The sequence below is a fragment of the Musca autumnalis genome, unplaced genomic scaffold (genome assembly GCF_047663935.1).
Source record: "Musca autumnalis isolate F117 unplaced genomic scaffold, ASM4766393v1 scaffold_3, whole genome shotgun sequence".
In the NCBI taxonomy this organism is placed as follows: Eukaryota; Metazoa; Arthropoda; class Insecta; order Diptera; family Muscidae; genus Musca; species Musca autumnalis.
The window spans coordinates 205,011,665-205,032,088 of NW_027411866.1; the positions used below are offsets into that span (position 1 = coordinate 205,011,665).

General features: G+C 38.0%; 4 protein-coding genes across 10 annotated transcripts in view; 2 read left to right on the forward strand and 2 right to left on the reverse strand.

The window, feature by feature from the left end:
• LOC141398756 (uncharacterized) overlaps positions 1–20,424 on the forward strand; it is a 57,271-nt gene that overhangs the window by 26,631 nt on the left and 10,216 nt on the right. For 2 of the 5 annotated variants that reach the window (XM_073976387.1, XM_073976389.1), the window contains exon 2: positions 19,713–19,918. In XM_073976387.1, coding sequence (XP_073832488.1) covers positions 19,789–19,918 — 130 coding nt within the window. In that variant the 5' untranslated portion in view covers positions 19,713–19,788. Of the gene's footprint in view, positions 1–150; positions 333–19,712; positions 19,919–20,424 lie in introns of those variants that run through there. The other 3 variants (XM_073976385.1, XM_073976388.1, XM_073976386.1) reach the window with 3 other exon arrangements.
• Positions 261–12,398, forward strand: LOC141398757 (PXMP2/4 family protein 4-like). Of its 3 annotated transcripts, XM_073976393.1 has the most exons (5): positions 297–348; positions 471–1,194; positions 1,252–1,385; positions 1,449–1,580; positions 12,080–12,398. In XM_073976393.1, exons 2-5 carry the CDS (start codon positions 1,050–1,052, stop codon positions 12,107–12,109), a joined length of 441 nt encoding a protein of 146 aa, XP_073832494.1. In that variant the 5' UTR covers positions 297–348; positions 471–1,049; the 3' UTR covers positions 12,110–12,398. The 3 variants fall into 3 exon arrangements, with proteins under 3 accessions (XP_073832493.1, XP_073832494.1, XP_073832492.1); XM_073976392.1 differs by lacking the exon at positions 12,080–12,398 and having other exon boundaries at positions 261–348; positions 561–1,194; positions 1,449–8,286; XM_073976391.1 differs by lacking the exon at positions 12,080–12,398 and having other exon boundaries at positions 1,449–8,286.
• On the reverse strand, positions 12,418–19,703 carry LOC141398752 (trypsin-1-like). The gene is made up of 3 exons (XM_073976378.1): positions 19,230–19,703; positions 18,817–19,170; positions 12,418–18,753 (listed from the first exon to the last, which is right to left on the reverse strand). Exons 1-3 carry the CDS (start codon positions 19,353–19,355, stop codon positions 18,337–18,339), a joined length of 897 nt encoding a protein of 298 aa, XP_073832479.1. The 5' UTR covers positions 19,356–19,703; the 3' UTR covers positions 12,418–18,336.
• On the reverse strand, positions 12,483–14,561 carry LOC141398408 (trypsin-like). Its single transcript, XM_073975693.1, has 3 exons — positions 14,547–14,561; positions 12,839–13,192; positions 12,483–12,773 (listed from the first exon to the last, which is right to left on the reverse strand). Exons 1-3 carry the CDS (start codon positions 14,559–14,561, stop codon positions 12,483–12,485), a joined length of 660 nt encoding a protein of 219 aa, XP_073831794.1.

Sequence of the window (20,424 nt, forward strand, 5' to 3'; positions counted from 1 at the left end):
TTCTCAGTTTTATTTTAAATTTGTCTAAAATACAATGCAATCAATGACGTAGCAAGATCATTACGCCACCTCCGATCGCATGCAGCCAACAATTGCATATGTCCAAATACATATGTATATTTTTACAGAGAATTCGAATTTCCTAAACAAATTGCAATTTAGTGCACGCTCAACTATTCTAGCATTTAGATCGGAGGCAAAATACTCGTAATTACCAAATGTTCAATACAATTTCCACAAAGTGAAAAGCAACAACAAAAATAGCTTTCTTTATACGGAAACGATTTTCTTCTTTCAAATAAAAAAAGCAAGTACATATTATGTAAAAATAGGTGATGAACAATTTCAGTGAGTACTGCAAACATTGACCTGATTTTCGCAAAAGAAAAATTAAGACCTTGAACTTGTATCAATTAAATGTTGTCGGTCGGTCAACTTTGGTGTTTCTTGTGTTGGATTCTTTTTTTCAGATGCAAAATTAAAAATAGACTTTTTATACGCCATCATCAGTTGGCGACGAATCAAAATGTTTGTTATTCTTTTTTTGTGTTGTGTCATAGAAGTAATAGAGCAGCAGCAGGAAGAGGCGTCTCTATGTCTAATACATCAAAATAGTGTTTCGGAGGTACAGCTGTTTTGGATTTACTCTATTAAATGTCTTCGAATTTGAAGTTTAAAATTGGCGTCTAGTGATTTATATTAGTAGGTTTATTATATCTCGAAGATAAGAAACCTACCGGTATAATATTTCTCCAGGTTGTGGCATTGCTGATATTTACGGCTGATTTTAGAATATAGTATTAAGAAGGTATGTTTATAGTGATCGATATTAAAACGAATTTGTATGTGGAACCAAGAACAAACTGGGAGCAGTTCCATTAAAAATTGTGTTACTTAAAAAAACTCCTTATTATGAACACCATTTATAATCGTTTTTAATACTAAAGTGATTTTGTTTAAAAAAAATTGCATTTGTTTTTCAATAAAAGTGCGTGGTATAAAACATAAACCGATAATAAACCAATAACTATCTCAGGCCATATAGCCTAATGATGCCTTTAACTATACAAGTCTTAAGAACCCAATGGAAAGCCTTTACCTCAGCTCATCCATTGCTACGGGGTTCATTATCGTATGCCATTCTATGGCCGACGAGTAGTTTAATACAACAAACATTAGAGGGTAAAAATCTGAGTAAGTATTGAAACATTCTATATAGAGAATATAATCATATATCCATAATATCCATAGAAACCTATGACTATATGCGTGCCTTAAGATTTGGCATCTTTGGATCATTATATGTGGCACCCTCCTTGTATGGATGGGTGAAACTGACATCGGCTATGTGGCCACAAATGACATTACGTGTAGGACTTATTAAGGTACGTATTGAAAGTAAATTTTGTATTAGAAAATATTTTTAAAGTGTTTTTTTTTTCTTTTAGTCTGCTTTCGAACAATTATCCTATGGACCATTTGCTTGTGCAAGTTTCTTTGCCGGCATGTCTTTACTGGAAGGTAAAACAAAGCAGGAGGCTGTACAAGAGGTGAAAGATAAATTTCTGCCAACATTTAAGGTAAGTAATGATTGGAATGAAAATGAGATACAGGATTGATTTTGACTGAAGAAACACTGGTTATAACTAGGACAAAAGTCGAAGAAATACATATAGTTTGGTTTGTCGATCTTTCACTTCCAGATTTACAGAATATGTGCTGCTGATTCACAGAGCTCGAAATATTAAATTACGTTAAACTAAGTTTGGAAGAAATTTTTAAAAATGTTGATAGTTATCTTGCGCACTATCCATTTTAATATGTGCAGGCAGGGTTTTTTGAGCTTTTGGTTCATTATAACAGGATGTATGGACATTAGGCCGGGGCGATTTGAAAACCTTAATGGGCCCCGGGATTCTTGGGATTGAACTGATCAAAAAAGTCAACTAGACCATAGGTCTACCGTGAAAATCGAGCCTCCCGATTTTGACTTTAAGTTTTTTATCCAAGTTTTTTTTTAACATTTTGGCATATAACGGCCAAAGCATTGAGTTTTTCTATCCAACACAAAGACAAAAATTCTAGCCAAGACAGTAATTACATTACATTACATACTCCGGAAAAAATATTACAATTGTAATAGGCACTGTGAAAATGTTGTGTGGGAGTTACCCTAAGGGCGGGACCGATTCCAACCTGATACAGGAATGGATGAAATAATACGACGTGCAAAGATTGGACCAATCGGAAACTCCCAGCGCGAGTTATTTTGCGGATTTGTAAGTGTAGACCAAAATAGAAGGAGTTGACCTAGGATGATGAATTTTTGTACTGTATTTGTACTTTTTGTACTTTGGTCCATATCGGTTCAGATTTGGATATAGCCCCCAAATATATCTTTCTCCAATAAATCGGTAAATTTTAATTGAATATCGTTCAAATTTAATATGCGATGTTTGCTTAGGTCGTTGATCAGTTGTGTCAATTTTGACAAAAATCTTTTTAGATTTTGTCCTATATATTATTCTCTGATTTTGTTATAACTCAGTCAATTTTAATTTAATAGCATTAACATTTAATATGCCATATTTTTTAAGGTCCCTGTTCAATTTTACCGATTAAAAAAATGTTCAGATTTGGATGTAGTCCCTATATAACGGTACTTTTGTTTTTAATATTCGGTCTTTAATAACCTGCCTGGAGTTGCCTCATAGTTGTTTTGAATTTGAAATAAATTTAATTGAAACTATAATCATGTTTATACTAACTGTTTTCTATCTCGATTTATTTGAGATGTCCGAAAACACATGTCAACTAAATCAAGCTAGAGCTATTATCATGATAATGTAAACTCTTTAATTCCCTATTCAAAAGGTTTATTATTTCTAATAACTTGTTTAAATATAGTTCCTTGAACATGTTGTCCATTTTTATATAAATTTCAATATAAGCTACGCACGAACAATGTTCAATGTTTGAGGAGCTTTAGCTTTATTGTAACACCCTATATCGACAAAATTCTTTCACGATTGTCCTATTAAAAGTGTTCTCAATAAAATAAAACAATATTTTAAAAAGTGGATAAATTTTTTTTTTCGATTTTTGTGCCGTCCGGATATCTTGGAGCTTTTAGGCCATTATCACAGGAAGTAAGGACTTGCGCCCGAAAACAATTATACCGTTGTAAAGGGTGCTACAAAAACAACCTGCCGAAAAAAATTAAAAACGATCCGAGAGGATCTCTAAAACTTCACTTTTTTCGAATTTTGTGTGGGAGGTACCTGAAAGAGTGGACCGATATTATCCATATTCCAACCTGAAACATGACTGGATGAAATAACACGATCTGCAAAGGGGACCGCAAGGACGGCCTGCTGGAAAATTTTCAAAACTATCCGAGAGGACCTCTTAAACTTCACTTTTTCCGAATTTTGTGTGAGAGGTACCCAAAGGAGTTAGACCGATATATTCGGACCCGATCTATACCTGGAAGGAATAATACGATGTGCAAAGTTTGGACAAAAGCGATTGCTTCCTTCGAGAATTATCATTCACAACATTTCAAAGAAACATTTTTAACTTTTGTGGGGGAGTTACCCGAAGGAGTGGCTGATAAGGCCCATATTCGAACTTAAACTATGTTTGGGCAAAATATTACGAAGTACAAAATTCTGTTCGAATAGGTTGATCCGGGCGAGAGTTTTCGTGCGCACCAGACAGACATACATACATGGACATGGGGAAATCTCCAAATTTTTTGAAATGAACATCGTCCAAACATTCTTGGGGTCTGAAACCATTATTTCGATGAGGCACATTATTGGTCGTATCACAGTGTATAAACCCTCTTTAGCCTAAAGGCTGAGGGTATAATTAGATCCAGTTGCAAGATGGACTATGTCTGTCAACTCCTTTAGGTCCTCCCACGCAAAAGTGCAACACTTTTGCGCTTTAATCCATTTCTTGGATCATTTCGCAACGATTTAATAGCGAGTAGACATTGAAGATAGAAGCCTATACTCGTACTTTCTCAGATATGGGCTCCGAAATGTCCCAATATTTACATTTTTTAGTAGCCTTTGTGGCCTTCATTTCAACGCTATAGTTTTTTTCTCCATACTTCTCTCGATAGTGGCCCGACATTTTTGATTTGATCGCATATAATTCTCATATACAGTCGAAATCGCTTATAACGTCGTCGTTTATAACGTCATATCGGTTATAACGACGATATCCAAAAGTCCCAAATCTCTGGGGCCCTTTATAGCCCTATCGCTTATAACGACATATCGGTTATAGCGACAAATTCCGTCGGTCCCTTGGCCGACGTTATAAGCGATTTCGACTGTACACTTAACTTTGGTATAAATGTCACGTATAATATTATGAGTATTGACAGCGGGTTTGACTAAAAATACAACAAATTAAATGATGAAATATAACTATTCCATCGCCCTCATCCTCCAAGCACCTCCTCAACATAAGGGATTTTAAAAATTTGGGCGTTTTAACCGACAAAAATATTGATTAGGATTAAAGATCAAAAGTTTTGCGGAGGAGATACTAAAAGAAATGGATCGACATTGGGCATTATGGAAGTGGATCTTCAGCCACTACATATGGTGCCAAAGGGATTTTTTTACACCCTTCGGGCTGTTTGCTCAAGAAGTACGGACTTGTCCTGAAAAAAACATTTACCATCGTTATTGAGGCAGCGAATTAAAGTTGCTTCAACAAAAATCAAAGTGATTCGATATCAGGTGAACTTATCCGTGGAATTTTGTGCGGGAGGTACCGGATGGAGTGGACAAATATAGTCCATATTTGAACATGGAAGATATATGAGGATGTGTAAAGTATGGACCAATTCGGCCACCGTACGAACAATATTTCCGAACATTTTTGAACTTTTGTGGGGGAGGTTCCTGAAGGAGTGGACCTATATGGCTTATCTTCGAACTTAAACTATGTTTGGACAAAATATTACTAAGGCCAAATTTTGGACCGAATCGGCAGATCCGTTCTAGAGTTTATTGCGCATCAACCACCTCACACGTTGTCATAGGTGTTTTTTGCAACTTGCATGCTATTTTCTCAGGAAGTATTGACTTGCCGCTAATGAAACTTGTACCGTCGTTTGGGTCAGTGAATACAAGTTGCTAAAACAAAAATCAAAGCGATTCAAGAGATGGCCCTAAACTGAACTTTTTTTGTGTGGGAGGTACCGAAAGGAGTTGACCGATATAGTCTGGTATAAATTTCACGATGTGCAAAGTATGGACCAAATCGGCTACTTCCTTCAAGAGTTATCGTGCGCACAAATTTTCCGAACATTTTCGAACTTTTGTGTGGGAGGTACCGGAAGGAGTGGACCGATATAACTATCTTCGAACTTAAACTAAGTTTGGGCAAAATATTACGAAAGCCAAAATTTGAACCGAATCGGTTCATCCCTTCGAGAGTTATCGTGCGCTCCAGCCAGCCAGACAGACAGACGGACATTGCTCAATCGACTCCAAATTGTCTGAAACACATTTCGTCCAAACATACTTGGGGTCTAAAACCATTATTTCGATGAGGCACATTTTGCCCGTATGAAAGTGTATACATATACCCTCGTTAGCATAAATGCTGAGGGTATAAAAACAAAGATAAAGAGGAACTCATACAAACGAAATTGTTTTTTCACCACGACATCGAATACCGAGAGAAGAGAATAATATTGTCCAGTTGAGAAAAACAATTGTTTTACTTGTCAAAAACGATTGTTGGACTCAGAATACTACATACGGAATCTAACAATATCTTCTCAATACATATTTTGCCCTTCGAATATTGTTGGATCAATCATATATTTTTCTCTGCATGTGGTTGATCTGCCTATAAATGTAACTTTAAAATCACACACAGGATAAGGGTATATCTCTGTCAGCAAAACCGATTGATACTTTTTTACTTGTTTAAATTAGGGATCTGTTCGTAGCTCATATAGATTAACCACCCCTGTTGCTGGTTCTGATCATACAACTCAATAAATCAAGTATTTATATTAGGGCGGCCCAAAAAAACAACACAAATGTTTTCTTGAAAGGCCTACCCCTCAAATTTTCCCATTTGATCCGAAAACCTTATATATGAAATTTTATGGCGATCGTCCAACGTTAACCCGTGCCGTGGAGCGATCTTTGTTTTGGACCAAAGGTGAATTTTCGCCGCATTTATGATCCAATCTATGAAAAAACTTTACCAGTTCATTATTATGGCCAACCCTTGCACCATGAACGATCCTTATTTCCATAGTACTTTGTACGGGGGCCAAAGGTGAATTTTCAAAAAATCGCTCTACAGGACACAATTATTTTCCAATCGACGAAAAAACTTTACCAGTTTGTTGTTGTGGCTACAAAACGAATTCAAAAAAAAAAAAAATATTAAAATTGGGCCAGATTTTGATATTGCTCCAATATGCATATATGGCCAATTATATGTAATTTTGGCCCTATAATATAGCCAACAAATTTTTGTAGCATTCGTTGTATAGCCACAAGAATAAACTGGTAAAGTTTTTTCATCGGGACGTGGTACTTCCCCTATACCCTATTACGGATACTCTGTGAAATGCTATAATCGGTTTTTCGATCATTCGGTTTTCGTAAAAAAACTTAAAACTCGATTTTTCGGTTAGTCGATTATTTGGGAGTATTCAAAGAGTCGACTTTCAAAAACCGATTATAATCGACCATTTTCGTTGATGCTTATATGTGATGGTTATATGATATGTGATGGTTATATGTATATAAAGTACCGTCAATTATGCGGTTTTAGTACACCCAGTAGTCAACTACGACTAATAGTCGACCACGATTAATAGCCGACTACGAATAATAATAGACTACGACTAATGGTTTACTACGAATAAAAGTTGACTGTCTGTCTTCCGAAAGTCGATTAAGAATAATCTATTATCCGTTTTCCGCACATTCCATAGTCGACTACGACTTTTAGAAATTTTACGGCTAATAACCGAAATCGATTTTGCATATCCCTATACCCGATTTCTTTAAAAATGCTATATCTATATAAGTAAAAATCAGGGATGGCCTCCGGTGAAAATAGGCTACATAATTTGTTGAATTTCAGAAGGGCCGGGGTACTTCCCCTATACCTTATTTCTTAAAAAAATGCTATATTAACAATAATTACGAATGTATCGGTTTGGAAATTAATTTGCGAGACAATTGTGGCTGTGTCTCCGGCCTTACCTACTTATTTGGTACCCAAAAACTTGACTACGCCCACTTTGATTACTTCAACCATTAGTTTCAGGTCGGGTTTTCTCATAGAGAGTAGAGAAGTGGTCTTCCGTTTGGAGAGGTTGGGACAGATTGCCTTTGATACCTTACAGCAGCTATGAACAAAGCAGTACTAGCGTCGATTAATGGCACAAATACTACAGTCACACATATTATTTTGTACATCATTGCCTTACAGCCAGGTTCGTTGTTCCAAATCTGACAAGCCTTCTCCCTGTATACTTGTTTTTGGAGCCGCATGAAGTGACACAAGGGTGGCTTGATTGAGTTATCGATTTCGATGTCGTTTGACTCAGATCCGCGACGCGCGAATTCATCGCTTTTTCATTTCCCTCGATGTTGCAGTGCCCATTGACCCAGCACAAGGTAACGATTGATCTTAGGGCCTCCAAAGCTATCCTGCAGTGCAAGACCGCAGCAGACTTGATTTGACGCTACAATTTTCGCTTAGCTTGTACGAGATCCGTAAGTTGAGGGTATCGCTGTAGACGCCCGCTCCTGTTCCCCTTTCCATCTTGGAGCCATCGGTATAAACCTCTATACCGGGTAGAGGTGGGGAGTTGTGGGTCCAGGCTTCTCTGTCAGGTATCCGAACTTCAATTTCGTCGAAGTGTAATTGTGGTGATATATAGTCACTGATTACCTCCGATCCCACTGATAGTCCAGATCGTCGTAAAATAATAGCGTGGCCATAGTCGAAGTTGCGCCACGAGCTTATCTCCTTGAGTCGAAGAGCACTCTTTGCTGCCAACTCTTGCACCACGAGATTCATCGGATGAAGATCCAGTAATACATTGAGGGCAGCCTGGAGAGTGCTTTTCATGGCACCGGTAATTAAGAGAAATGCCGCTCTTTGAACGGTATTAATCTTGTGGAGAAGGGATGTCTTACTTAATGCATTCCACCATACCAATGAACCATAAGCCAGTGGTTTCAATCCCCAACTCTTACCAATAGAGTTCTTGCATGAATAAAGGGCTGTAAGGTCTCTCTTTACACTTTCTTCGACATTCCTTTTCCACTTTAGTTGATGGTCTAGGATAATGGCCTCTAGAGCAGTGTTCACCAGCGAGCCCTTACTGAGAGGAAGTGAGCATACATTACTGTGTGTTTTACATTGAAAGTTACGCTCACTTGTTCTCAGTAAGGGCTCGCTGGTGAACACTGCTCTAGAGAGAGCTTTAGGGCAGACGTGACGAAAAAGAGAACAGACCAAACTGTGAATGTATTCAAACTATTGGCAACTTATGACTGTGCGTTAGTGTGTTTTTATGCTCGCACGCTACAAAACAAAAACAAATCAAAACATTATCTCTTTTTCGTACGTTCTTTCTATGCATTCGGGTCGTATATGTGTAAATTGCAGAAAAACTTCGGCACCGCTGTGTCAAAGAAGAACACATTTGCTTTAGGGCCACTCCATCCAGCGTTGGTAGGGTGAATGGTTTGACTTTTCTCTTGTTCGTAAATAGAACCAGCTCAAGTCCATTGTTGTGTGCCCGTGATAAATTGACTAGAGCTCCTTGCATGAGTTTCGATAGCGTTTTTGGGAACTTCCCGCTGATCATTATGACCACGTCACCGCATAAGCTATTGTTTTTATACGTAGTTGGTCAAATTTCTTAAGTATTTCGTTAATCACCCGGAGCCACAGCAGTGGAGATAGTACACCACCTTGTGGTGTGCCCCTGGTGACAGGCTTCCGAATGGAGGTCTCACCGACATTTGAATTTATTATCCTGCCGCTAAACATTCCATCGATCCAATTGATCAGTGTGGTGGAAACAACTAAGTTCAAGAGTGAATTGTGGATGGATTCGAGTTTGACGTTAACTTATAATTTGAGCCCATCATATTCCTCTCGATTGAACCAACGACTTCATTTAGTGCAGTCTCCACCGATCTGCCTTTGATGTAGGCGTGTTGGGCAGGACTTATAACACTGTTATCAAGATTGGACCTTATTTCTACATCAAACAATTTTTCTAGGGTTTTCAATAGAAAGGAAGATAGGCTGATTGGTCTATAGTCTTTAGGAAGTGTGTGACTTGACTTCCCCGCTTTGGGGATGTATGTCACCGTGATCTCCCTCCACAGAACCGGAGTGAGCGATAGACGTAGACAGGCCCTAAAAATGTGATCCAGATGTGGAATCAACACCTCCAGTGGACCAGGTGATTTAAAAGGCTTAAAAGTGTTTACCGCCCAAGCTATCTTTGTGTGACTTATAATCTCCTCGATGACACTCACTTCCCCTGTGGCTCGGATGCACATAGGTGGATCGGCTGAGCGCTCTGGTGCATCCATGCATCCAGAGTTTCTAGACCGGAGTTAGTCCATGTCCTTTACTCCCTCTATAGACTTGCTAAAGCAGACCCATGATCTGCGTTTAGCCTTCTTTATTTCGCTGTTGTACTTATTGAAAGACACTTTGTAGTTCTCCCAATCTGTGGAAAACTTCGTTTTGTTGGCTTTGTTATAGAGCCTTCTGCTAGTCTTTCTGAGATTAGCCAGATCTTTCGACCACCAGACCGGTTGACATCTTCTGCCTGAGTAAGTGAGTGGGCAGGCGGTCTCATAGCTGTCCACCAAAACCTCTGTCACGTGCTTCACTGCACTATTAACCTCTATGGCTGTTTGGAGGTAGCGTGATACTCCCAGCTTGGAGCTTACTAGTTCACTGAATTTGTTCCAGTCGGCTTTCCGTGGACTTCTAAATGGTGGCTGTCGAATACCATTATCAGAGACTTGGAAGAATATCTTCCGATAATCCGAAAAGGAGCATTCTTCCGATAGCCTCCAGTCACTGATAAGGGATTCGACTTTACTAATGAGGGTTATATCTATAACCTTCCCCTGTTCCTTTTTTTGAAAAGTGTATTCGTTTCCCCTGTTGCATATTCAAAGATTATGTTTTAAGATAAACTCGAATACGGGCTCACCTCTGGCATTTATGTCGCTGCTGCCCCAGTGGAAATGGTGAGCATTGGCATCACATCCTAGAATGATGAGGCAAGTGCTACCCATGACGAGCTTCTCCACGTATTTGCCCGGTGGGTCAGGGCTCCCGAATGGCATGTAAATGGACGAGAATACGGTGGCTCTCTGGGAGCTGCGTTTCATCCTTACAGCAGTAATATCACCTCCGCTGCTCAAGGTTTGCCGTGGTTATGTATATTTAACGAATTTCGGAAGAGATGGGGAACCTTCCCACACGCAGAAAAAAAATATGATTGATCCAACAATATTCGAAGAGCAAAATATTTATTGTAAAGATATTGTTAAATTCCAAATGTAGTATTGTGATTCCAACAATTGGCTTTTGTTAAATCCAAAAATTGTTTTTGTCAACTGGACAATAGTTCTCTCTTTTCTTCGACAATTTTTTCTCTTCTCTCGCTATTCGAAGCCGTGTTGAAACAATTATGGTGAGTTTTGTTTGTATGACATGAAGCCTTTATCATTGTTTTTGTGTGTATGTATACCAACAAGGAGACTCTTGTTTTTATTTGTTTCTGTTTTGCTTCATTCTTCTATCTTCATTGTGCTTTGAGGTTTGGTGTTATGGTGTTTAATTATTCCTCATGTTGTGGTGGGTGTTTGTGGCTTTTTGTTTGTCTTTGTTGTCAGCCAATGCAGCAAACCATGTATTGTGTTCATCAATGATTGCAATATTATACGCGACATTTATATCCAAGTTATGCGAAAAGTGTATATGAGAAGTATATACACTCAAATCAAAAATTTCTGGGGTGGTTTTCTGGGTTGACAATACTTTTTGTAAACAAAATTAGATTATGATAGTTCCTACAATCGGTATTGTTAACGATTTTTACAATATTGCGGAAATTCGAAAGTTGTTTTTGTTTTCTATGTTTGGAACAAAAGATGGTATTTTTGGATTTGGATTACAATAGGTTTGTCCTTTTACGTACTGAACTTTACTGAACATTGTTTCTTCAGTAATGTTTAGCAACATTTCAATTATACAATTGTCAAAACTTTACTGAAGAAAAAATGTTCAGTAAAGTTCAGTACGTAAAAAGACAAACCAAATGTTTGAACAAAACAAATACATTTTTTCTCTGCGTGCACGCCTTACTTTTACTGAAGCTAATGTCATGCAATTTTCAGAAAATGTTCAGGAATGTCCCGTGGTCCAAAATGCTCTTTATTTATATACAAATTTCCGGGACTTATTGTTTTATAATCGCTATATTTGTTAAACTTATGAGTGCAAATTAATTTTCGAGACAACGGTGTACGCCCCTTCGACCAAGAAAAACGATATATTTACAAATTTCTTTAAATGGTGAGGTTTAACGGTCCATCAGACATTCAAAACTAAAACATAAAGTCTCAATTAGCGGGAGAATTCGTCTTAACCATTTTTTTAACATTTATAATTAAATCGCTTTAGTAAAAAGACAGGGGGGACATGGACGATAATAAATCTTAAATGCATCAATGGGCGAAAAAAATCGACAAAGTCCGTATGTGAATAGAAAGGTTACAGACAAAATCTGTAGATACATTTAAAATCCTCCTCGGATTGGCAATGGACCGAAGAAGCGAGGTACAAAATACCAATTTTTGAATTGTCAAGCATAAAGTCCATAAACATGTTTCATTAAAACTCATTAAGAGATGCTAGTTGCCTAATATAAATATGGACTTAGCATTGCCTTTCCAATATTTTCATACAATTTTGAAAACCGAAATTAATATCAATATTATCTTGTTAACTTTGCCATGGTACCCGAAAGACATCGTGTAGTCGTTGTAAGTATTTGTAGTTTAATGTGGACCACCTTTTTGGCGTATATGAAGAGACTGGAAATACACGAAAATGAAGAACAACAAGGAGAAAGTGGCGATCTCAACATAAAACACTATGAAGAAGTACAACAGCGGGGGAATGCTTTAAGCTTGTAAATAAGTTAAGCTAAAAAAGAAACATAGAATAATTTTTAGTGCAATTTTACGTTTGTACGTGTTATTTTTAGGTTTATGGTGTTATGTTAAATGTACATACAAAAAAAAAAAAAAAAATAAATGCATTTATTTGATTGTAAAAAAACAAAACGATATTTTAATTTGTAAGCAATATTTACATTGATGTTCAATAATGTAATTTATGACGACGGGGGTACACATGTAAACATTGTTTTACTCTTTAATGGTTTCCTTTATCCAATCTATGTAATAAGAAACATTGGTAAAAACTCCTGGTTTCTTTGCACAAGGTTTTAGACTCCATGATACTACGCCAATTTGCCGGTTGTTCAACATTAAAGGACCACCAGAATCTCCAGAACACTGGCCCTTACCATTGCCTCCGGCACAAAGATTTGTTTTATGTACCACAGACAGTAACGACAAGCGACATTCGTTCAATGTTATGGTTTTTAAGGAGACTTTATTTAATCGGGATGTTAGAGAACCCATTGTCTGGAAACAGTAAATTTATATATATTAATAATATTTAAATTAGACTTATTTTATGTACTAATATCAGAACTCACCTCATTTAAACCCCATCCTATTAATGTCACATCTTTATTCTCATATTGTGTTTGTGTATCCTTCGGCAAGTTTACGTGTCCTAAAGCTATATAAAATGGCAAAGGCGATTCCAATTTAAGTAAAGCTATATCATGTATTGTCACTGTTGGATTATAGCCTTCATGTTTGACAATTCGCTCTACGTTCTTATGGGATGGATAGTGTGGTTTAAGTTCATTGCTACCATATTGCACGACAATATCTTTTGGTGATGTGAAAAACGTAAAACAATGAGCTGCCGTAAGGATCCATTGTGAATTCAATATTGTGCCGGAACAAAAGTGTTGCTTGTCTTTGGCTCGACGTATTGAGACCTAAAAAAGATACGCGTAACATATTATGTATTTTGAATGTCGTGGATTTATAATGGAACCGAATACATTTGCACTTTAGTGGGATGAAGCGGTAAATTGTTCTAATTTTGGGAGTATTTCCTTTCAATAGTTATTGTGCTAAGTAGTCATTTTAGATGGTGGCCATAGGATTTTTAAGCTTCAGGCAGTATGGACGTGTATACTATACAAATTATGTCATTACTAGACAGCGTAATCCTATGCAAAGGCATGTATGGTTAGGATGGTCGTAGAGAAAATCTGATTAGACGGAAACTCGTTTTATTACAAAATAAATCGAATTAGGCCCAGAAATTTTTGCATATTTTGCATCTCGTGCATATTTTGACATATTTTTACATATCTGCATAAAATGAGCATATGCTAAACCATATGCATAATGTATTCAAGGATTTGTGGTCTAAATATCCCACCGAAATGGCTGAAAATTAGTATTAAGCCTTCGCTATGGGTATGCAACTTTACAACTGAAATCTGTCGGCATAGGTCCACTTCTTCATATAGCCCCCATAGAACGATACATACCGATATTCGGTATTTTGAAAGTTGTAGCCTCAATCTCCCACCCAAATGACTGAAAATTGGTATTAAGACTTCGTTGGGGGTATAAAACATTCCACCTGAAATTTGTCGGCATAGGTCCACGTCTTCAAATAGCCCCCATAGAACGGTACCTCCGCATTTATGGTATTTTGAAGGTTGTGTCCTCAATATCCCTCCGAAATGGCTGAAATTTGTTATTAAGTCTTCGTTGGGGGTATAAAACTTTCCACCTAAAATTTTTCGATTTAGGTTCAGGCCTTCATATAGCCCCCATAGAACGATACCTCCCGATTTTCGGTATTTTGAAGGTTGTAGCTGTGGTTATACATTTCTCTATTTTATTGTCTTGTCTGAAGAGAATTTTAAACAGAAAAATTGTACACACAAACATTTTTGTACCTATTATTGAAATATTTGTTGCATAAGAAAATATGTAAAATGCATAAATTTTTGCATATGCAAAATTTATGCATTTTACATATTTTGCATATTTTTGCATATGTCATATGTTTCGATTGCAATGTAATCAGAAGCCAAAAATATTTCCAGTCCCACAATTTGACATGAATCGGACCAAAAATAGGGGTTGCATAAAATTCCGCTGTCTAGCCATTACAAGGAGAACCATGGATGAAAATTGTAATACAATTTTTGAAGGGTTCTTAAACTTCAATTAAGCGGAAATTTGAAGTTGGTAGTGGACGATTTATCCGATACAGTCCATCTTCAAACTTGATTTAAGTTTATGAGAAATATTACAATGTATACTTACCCCTTTCATATTCATAGTTTTGGAAACATGGACATTATATAGCTATAAACAGGACCACGAGAGGTACCTACTGTAAAAATCCGGAAACAGTGCTTAAATTTGGTTTAAATTTTGAACATCTGTGAGGAATCTTCGTATTGTTTGAGCTTTTTAACGATTAACTGAAAAAGTATGGACTTTCCGTCATAATAGAGGCCACGAGGGCTATCTGATGTAAAAATGTATAAACGATTATAATACTTACTTAGCTGGCCCATTACAGAACATTTGTTCCATAGACCGAACTAAGAAAAGATCTCCAATTCTCTCTGTTTCGCTTTTTGGAATACCGCGCCTTTTCATTTTTTCATCCACTTGTATGCTCCATCGAAGCTTAGGCCTCCCGATTCTGCGTGCACCGCCATGTGACGCCTTTTTAGTGGGTTCATCATCGCTCATTCTTATGATATGGCCTAACCAACGCAATCGTTGCATATCGATACGTTTAACTATATTCATGTCTTTGTATAGCTGATATAGCTCGTGGTTCATACGACGTCGATATTCACCGTCAACGCAAATCGGCCCGTAGATTTTTCGAAGAATTTTCCTCTCAAACACACCAAGCACTGCCTTATCTGCTTGCGCAAGTACCCAGGCATCGGAACCATACATCAGCACGGGTAGTAACAGTGTTCTGTAAAGCGTTATGTTTGTTTGACGAGTTGTGGCTTTGTTTTTAAAGTGCTTACTTAAGCCAAAGTAGCATCTGTTGGCCAATACAAATCTTCTTTTTATTTCACAACTGATGTCGTTTGTTGTGTTTTCGGCGGTGCCGAGGTATACGAAGTCTTTTACTACCTCAAAATTATAGGAACCAACTTAACAGTTGGTCCGATCTCAATGGACGCATTGCACGTCGACACCATCAGCTTGGTCTTCTCGCCGTTTACCGCCAGACCCACTTTAGCAGATTCTCCTTCGACCTTCATAAAGGTATCGGTTACTTATTTTACTGATCGTTCCATGATGTCTATATCAACGTTTGCCTCTCGTATAACCTTTTCTAGCAGGATGTTGAAAAGATCACACGATAGACTGTCTCCTTGCCTGAAACCTATTTTGGTACAAAACTCTTCGGAGAGCTTCTTTCCTATTTTAACTGAAGATCTTGTGTCAGTTAGAGTCATTTTACAAAGCCGAATGAGTTTTGCGGGGATACCAAATTCAGACATTGCTTGGAATTCCTTTGAACGTAGCGGGCTGTCGAAGGTTGCTTTATAATCGACAAAAAGGTGGTAGGTGTCGATCTGCATCTCTTGGGTCTTCGCCAGAGTTTGCCGCAGGGTAAATATCTGGTCAATGGTGGAGTGGTCCAATTATTTCGTTGGCCATTGGCTTTAGTCATTCGCATAATATCCCTGACACTATCTTATAGCAAATAGGGAGACGACGTATGCCCCTATAGTTGGAGCATACGGTCCTTTCTCCTTTCTTGTAGACGGGACACAGGATACTCAGGTTGCAATCGTCGGGTACGTCTTCCTGCCAGATGGTGCTAACTAGCTGCTGCATACACCTTATCAGCGCGTCGCCTCCGTTTTTAAACAGCTCGGCTGGTAAGCCATCGGCTCCTGCTGCTTTATTATTCTTCAGCCGGTTGATTGCTGTTTTTGTCTCATCTTGGCCGGGTGGTATACATTCTATACCATCTTCTGGAATTGGATCTGTGGTATCATCGTCTTCGCTACTATTGGATACCAACAGTTTGGAAAAATGCTCTTTCCATATCCTTAGCACACTATCTGCATCAGTTACCAGATTACCTTGCTGGTATCTACAGGAGGATGTGCCTGTACCAAAGCCATCTGTTTGATGTTTCACTCTTTGGTAGAATTTTCGGACTTCATTCTGTCTCCTGTACATCTCGATTTTTTCACACTCCCGCTTTTCCATTTCTCTCTTCTTCTTGCGGAAAAGACGTTTCTCTTCTCTCCTTTTCCCCCGATATCTCTCTCGTGCGCTACGCGTTGCTACTGATTGTAAAGTAGCTCTATATGCCGCATTTTTCTTTTCGTTAGCAGCACGACACTCCTGGTCATACCATACATTCCTTTGTGCAGGTCTCTGGAATCCAAGTATGGATTTTGCGACTGTTTGCATGGAGTGGGCAATATTTTGCCATTGTGTTGTTATGTTATCGGGACAAGGAGTGCTCTCATTAAGCAATTGGGCTAGTTGAGTGGAATATGCTGTGGCTATCTGTTGTGTTTGCAGCCTATCGATGTCCAACTTCCGCGTTGTGTCTGTTTGTGCTTTATTTGCAACGTTTAGACAGGTACGTATCTTTGCTGCAACAAGTTAGTGATCTGAATCAATGTTTGCGCCTCGTACATCCAAAACGCTTGATGCATTTCTTCCATCTATCACAATGTGATCAATTTGATTTCTTGTTCTTTGATCTGGCGACAGCCAGGTGCCCTTATGAATATCGAGATGCTTAAATCTGGTACTGCTAACTACCATGTTTCTTGCAGCTGCAAAGTCTATCAGCATCATACCATTGTCAGATGTTTCACTGTGGAGACTGAATTTCCCGACTGTTGGGCCAAAGATATTCTCCTATCCAATTTTGGCATTAAAATCGCCTAGTATAATTTTAATGTCATGGGCAGGGCAATGGTCATAAGTTTCTTCTAAGCACTCGTAAAATATATCTTTGGTCTGTTCGTCCTTGTCTTCAGCTGATGTTGAAGAATTTTGCTTTTAATCGAATTGCAGCAAGTCTTTCATTCACTGGGGTGAAGCTGGATACCAGATGTTTTAGCCTCCGTCTAACTACGAATCCGCAACCTAACTCATGCTTTACGTCATGGCAGCTATAATACAGTGCGTCACCTTTAGGTGTTGTTGTGACGCCTTTCCCAATCCATCGTATTTCCTGTATGACAGTACAAGGCCGATACTTTTCAAGTACGTCTGCCAATGCGAAGACTGCACCTTCTCTATAAAGAGGGCGAACATTCCAGGTGCAGATTCGCAAATCATGGTCCTTAAAACGTTTTGCGGGGTTCGTCAACTTTAGAGGGGTTTGTTTTTCTTTTCTTTCGTTTTTTCATAGTAGGCTGTTTTTTGTAGAGGAGTGTTACTAACCCCATGCCCAAACCCAAGTTTTTAACGTTCTTATGGGTGAACGCGCGGCACATGTTAGCTCACTACCATTAACTACCCTCATGTGGCCTAAAGTTTATTTTCAATTATACATCTGCTTCCAGTGACTTAAAAATTCACATAATTCTGATAAATTCAAAATTTAAAATCATTTTGTGAGTGAGGTTTTTCACCGAATCATCTTATAATTAAGATTTTATGTAATAGTACGTAGAAATTCATCACGCTATGATACAGGTATATGAGGTTGTAAAAATGTCACAACCCTAGTGCACATAATGATAAAAACGCGGGTTGGGCTTTGGGTTAGTAACCCGCCCCTATAAAAACACTCTACTATAAAAAACAAAGAAAAAGAAAAACAATCCCCTCTCAAAATGTCAACCCCCGTAAACGTTTTAAGGCCCACCATGATCTTTGAATCTGGAATATTTTGACTCTTTATAGAGAATAATAGTACCCTTCAGAAATCCTATAATTTCTTCACAAGTATGAAGGATATTATGGGAAATTACTAAATTTTAGAGACAGGAATAACAAATTTGGCTGTGTATAATATGACTATGCAAACCCGATTAATCTCCAATACTAACAAAAACTGCATTCTTTTCCAATATAATTTTCACATTTAAAAGTGTATTTATTTTAACAATTTCTTCATCAAGCCTTGCTTTTTAGAGCGTACAATAATTAAATCTCCACTTAATATGCCATCAATACCGCTAAGGCCCTCTTGGCTGTCGCCAAATTCTTCCTCATCTTCGGCATCCAATATGGTTTCCAATATCCATGCAACATAAGCCGAGACTTCAGTGAAAACACCCGGATAAGGATAGACAGTGCAAGGTTTACGTGACCATGAGACAATTCCCACTTGGGTATCGTTGACAATCAAAGGGCCACCAGAATCACCGCTGCACTGGCCTTTACCACCCTCCGGGACACCGGCACAAATATTTGTGGGATGTATGTCAATGCCATGCCTGCGGCTACATTCAGCATCGCTGAAGATTTCCAAATCTACTTTCTGGAGATGTTTTTGAACCACACCACCAGTCTGTAAGGAAAGGAATTTTAATGAGAAATTTGTTTTTTTGTATGTCCTGCATCTAGGACTTACCGCATTGAGGCCCCAACCAATGAGGGTAGCTGGAGTTTCAGCCTCACTTTCTGAATTATAATCAGGCAAGCGTACGCCTATGAAATCCTTTTTCACATTGGCCGGTTTATCCAAACGCATCAAGGCTATGTCATGAATGTATTGATTTGAAGGATCATAGCCTTCATGAACAAAAATCTTGGTAACATTGGCAATTTGGGTGGAGTTGCGGTCCAAATCATTGCTACCATATTGAATATTGACTTGGTGAGGTTCTGCCTTGACCACACAATGGGCTGCCGTTAGGACCCAAACACGATTTAACATTGAAGCACCACAAGAGTGGCGGCCAGAGGAGGCACGTCTCAGAGAAACCTTGGAGGGTACATTGGACATCACTGTATTTTAAACTACTATTTAAATATGAAGCTTACCATATAAGGAAACTCTCCAGGCAATGCCAGGCTGCCATTTACAATTTTACTATCGAATGCCAGGCCACAGCCAAACAATGCGCAAGTGCCAAGTATCAGCAAATAATCCTTAGTCGTTGGTCTCATGTTGTTACTTCCTCCGAATACACTGAACGTTTGATGTCTGCTTAGCTATAAGCCAATGTTTTTAAATTAAAATGAAATCGAAGTATACCTCAAGCTGTTTTCCGTGGTGGTGAAACTCCAAGTATCGATAATAAAAAAACGATTTCACGTGAAGCATTGTTTTCGGTGTTATTGTTGTTCTGTGAAAATAATGTTTTGTTACACTTTCCCAATGTTATTTCCCGTGAAAATACCCCCGGCAATGCTTGCAAATCAAGGTCAATGTTTGCAATATTCACATTTTTCGCATAAAGAGGTGATATCTTGTTGATGTTTATTAATTATAAGGGTATTTAATAAAACATTTTCTTCTTTCAGTATTTTCACTTTTTATCTACTGGCTAGTGGCGGCACATTAAACGTCAGTCAGCTTCATTAACCTACAAAAATAAAAATGTCAACATTTCTATTAAAATTTAAAGCAATACTCACCAAATACCCGGTGACAAGAGGTATGGTATCTTACAGTCTGATATGGCCCACCAGCAGTTTAATACAACAGACATTTGAGAATAAAGAATTTGGTAAGTATTTAATTTGAATACCAACAAACATACAAACGAATACATTCATTATTAACCTTTTTTACCATTAAAACTGGGAAAAGCGAGAAATAGTGAGGATTGCTTTCTCCTACGAATTTGTTCATGAAACACGGGAACGGAAAAATATCAGAAATTGCAAAAAAGCTAGAAATGTCAAAATCAGCCGATCATATATCAGGAAATGAACTGCTAGATTCTTCTACTACATTATCAAATTTCTCTAATAGAAAATAGAAACGGACTCCAATATTCAATATTATTTGCAAGTTTTTGGAGTACGGGAAAGGATTTATAGAAAAACAAGTAAAAATATCAGTCGGCTTTGCCGACAGAGATATATCCTCAGCCTATGTGAATTGAGATCCAATGTTTGGGCCAAATTGGTTGCCCCGTTTAAGAAATATCGTGCATACAATTTTACTGACATTTGTGGACCTGTATTACCCATCTTCGAACTGAAAATAAATTTGGACAAATTTTGGGCC

Bases quoted from the DNA above. Each gene is read 5' to 3' on its own strand.
- LOC141398408 (XM_073975693.1), bottom strand. The intron at 12,774-12,838 runs GTGAGTTCTGAT...ATATAAATTTAC, and splicing joins TAGGATGGGGTTTAAATGAG to TGTTTCCAGACAATGGGTTC.
- LOC141398757 (XM_073976392.1), top strand. From the start codon at position 1,050: ATGATGCCTTTAACTATACAAGTCTTAAGAACCCAATGGAAAGCCTTT. The intron at 1,195-1,251 runs GTAAGTATTGAA...TAATATCCATAG, and splicing joins ATTAGAGGGTAAAAATCTGA to AAACCTATGACTATATGCGT. The intron at 1,386-1,448 runs GTACGTATTGAA...TTTTTCTTTTAG, and splicing joins TACGTGTAGGACTTATTAAG to TCTGCTTTCGAACAATTATC.
- LOC141398752 (XM_073976378.1), bottom strand. From the start codon at position 19,355: ATGAGACCAACGACTAAGGATTATTTGCTGATACTTGGCACTTGCGCA. The intron at 19,171-19,229 runs GTAAGCTTCATA...GTACCCTCCAAG, and splicing joins CTGGAGAGTTTCCTTATATG to GTTTCTCTGAGACGTGCCTC. The intron at 18,754-18,816 runs GTAAGTCCTAGA...CTTTCCTTACAG, and splicing joins TTGGTTGGGGCCTCAATGCG to ACTGGTGGTGTGGTTCAAAA.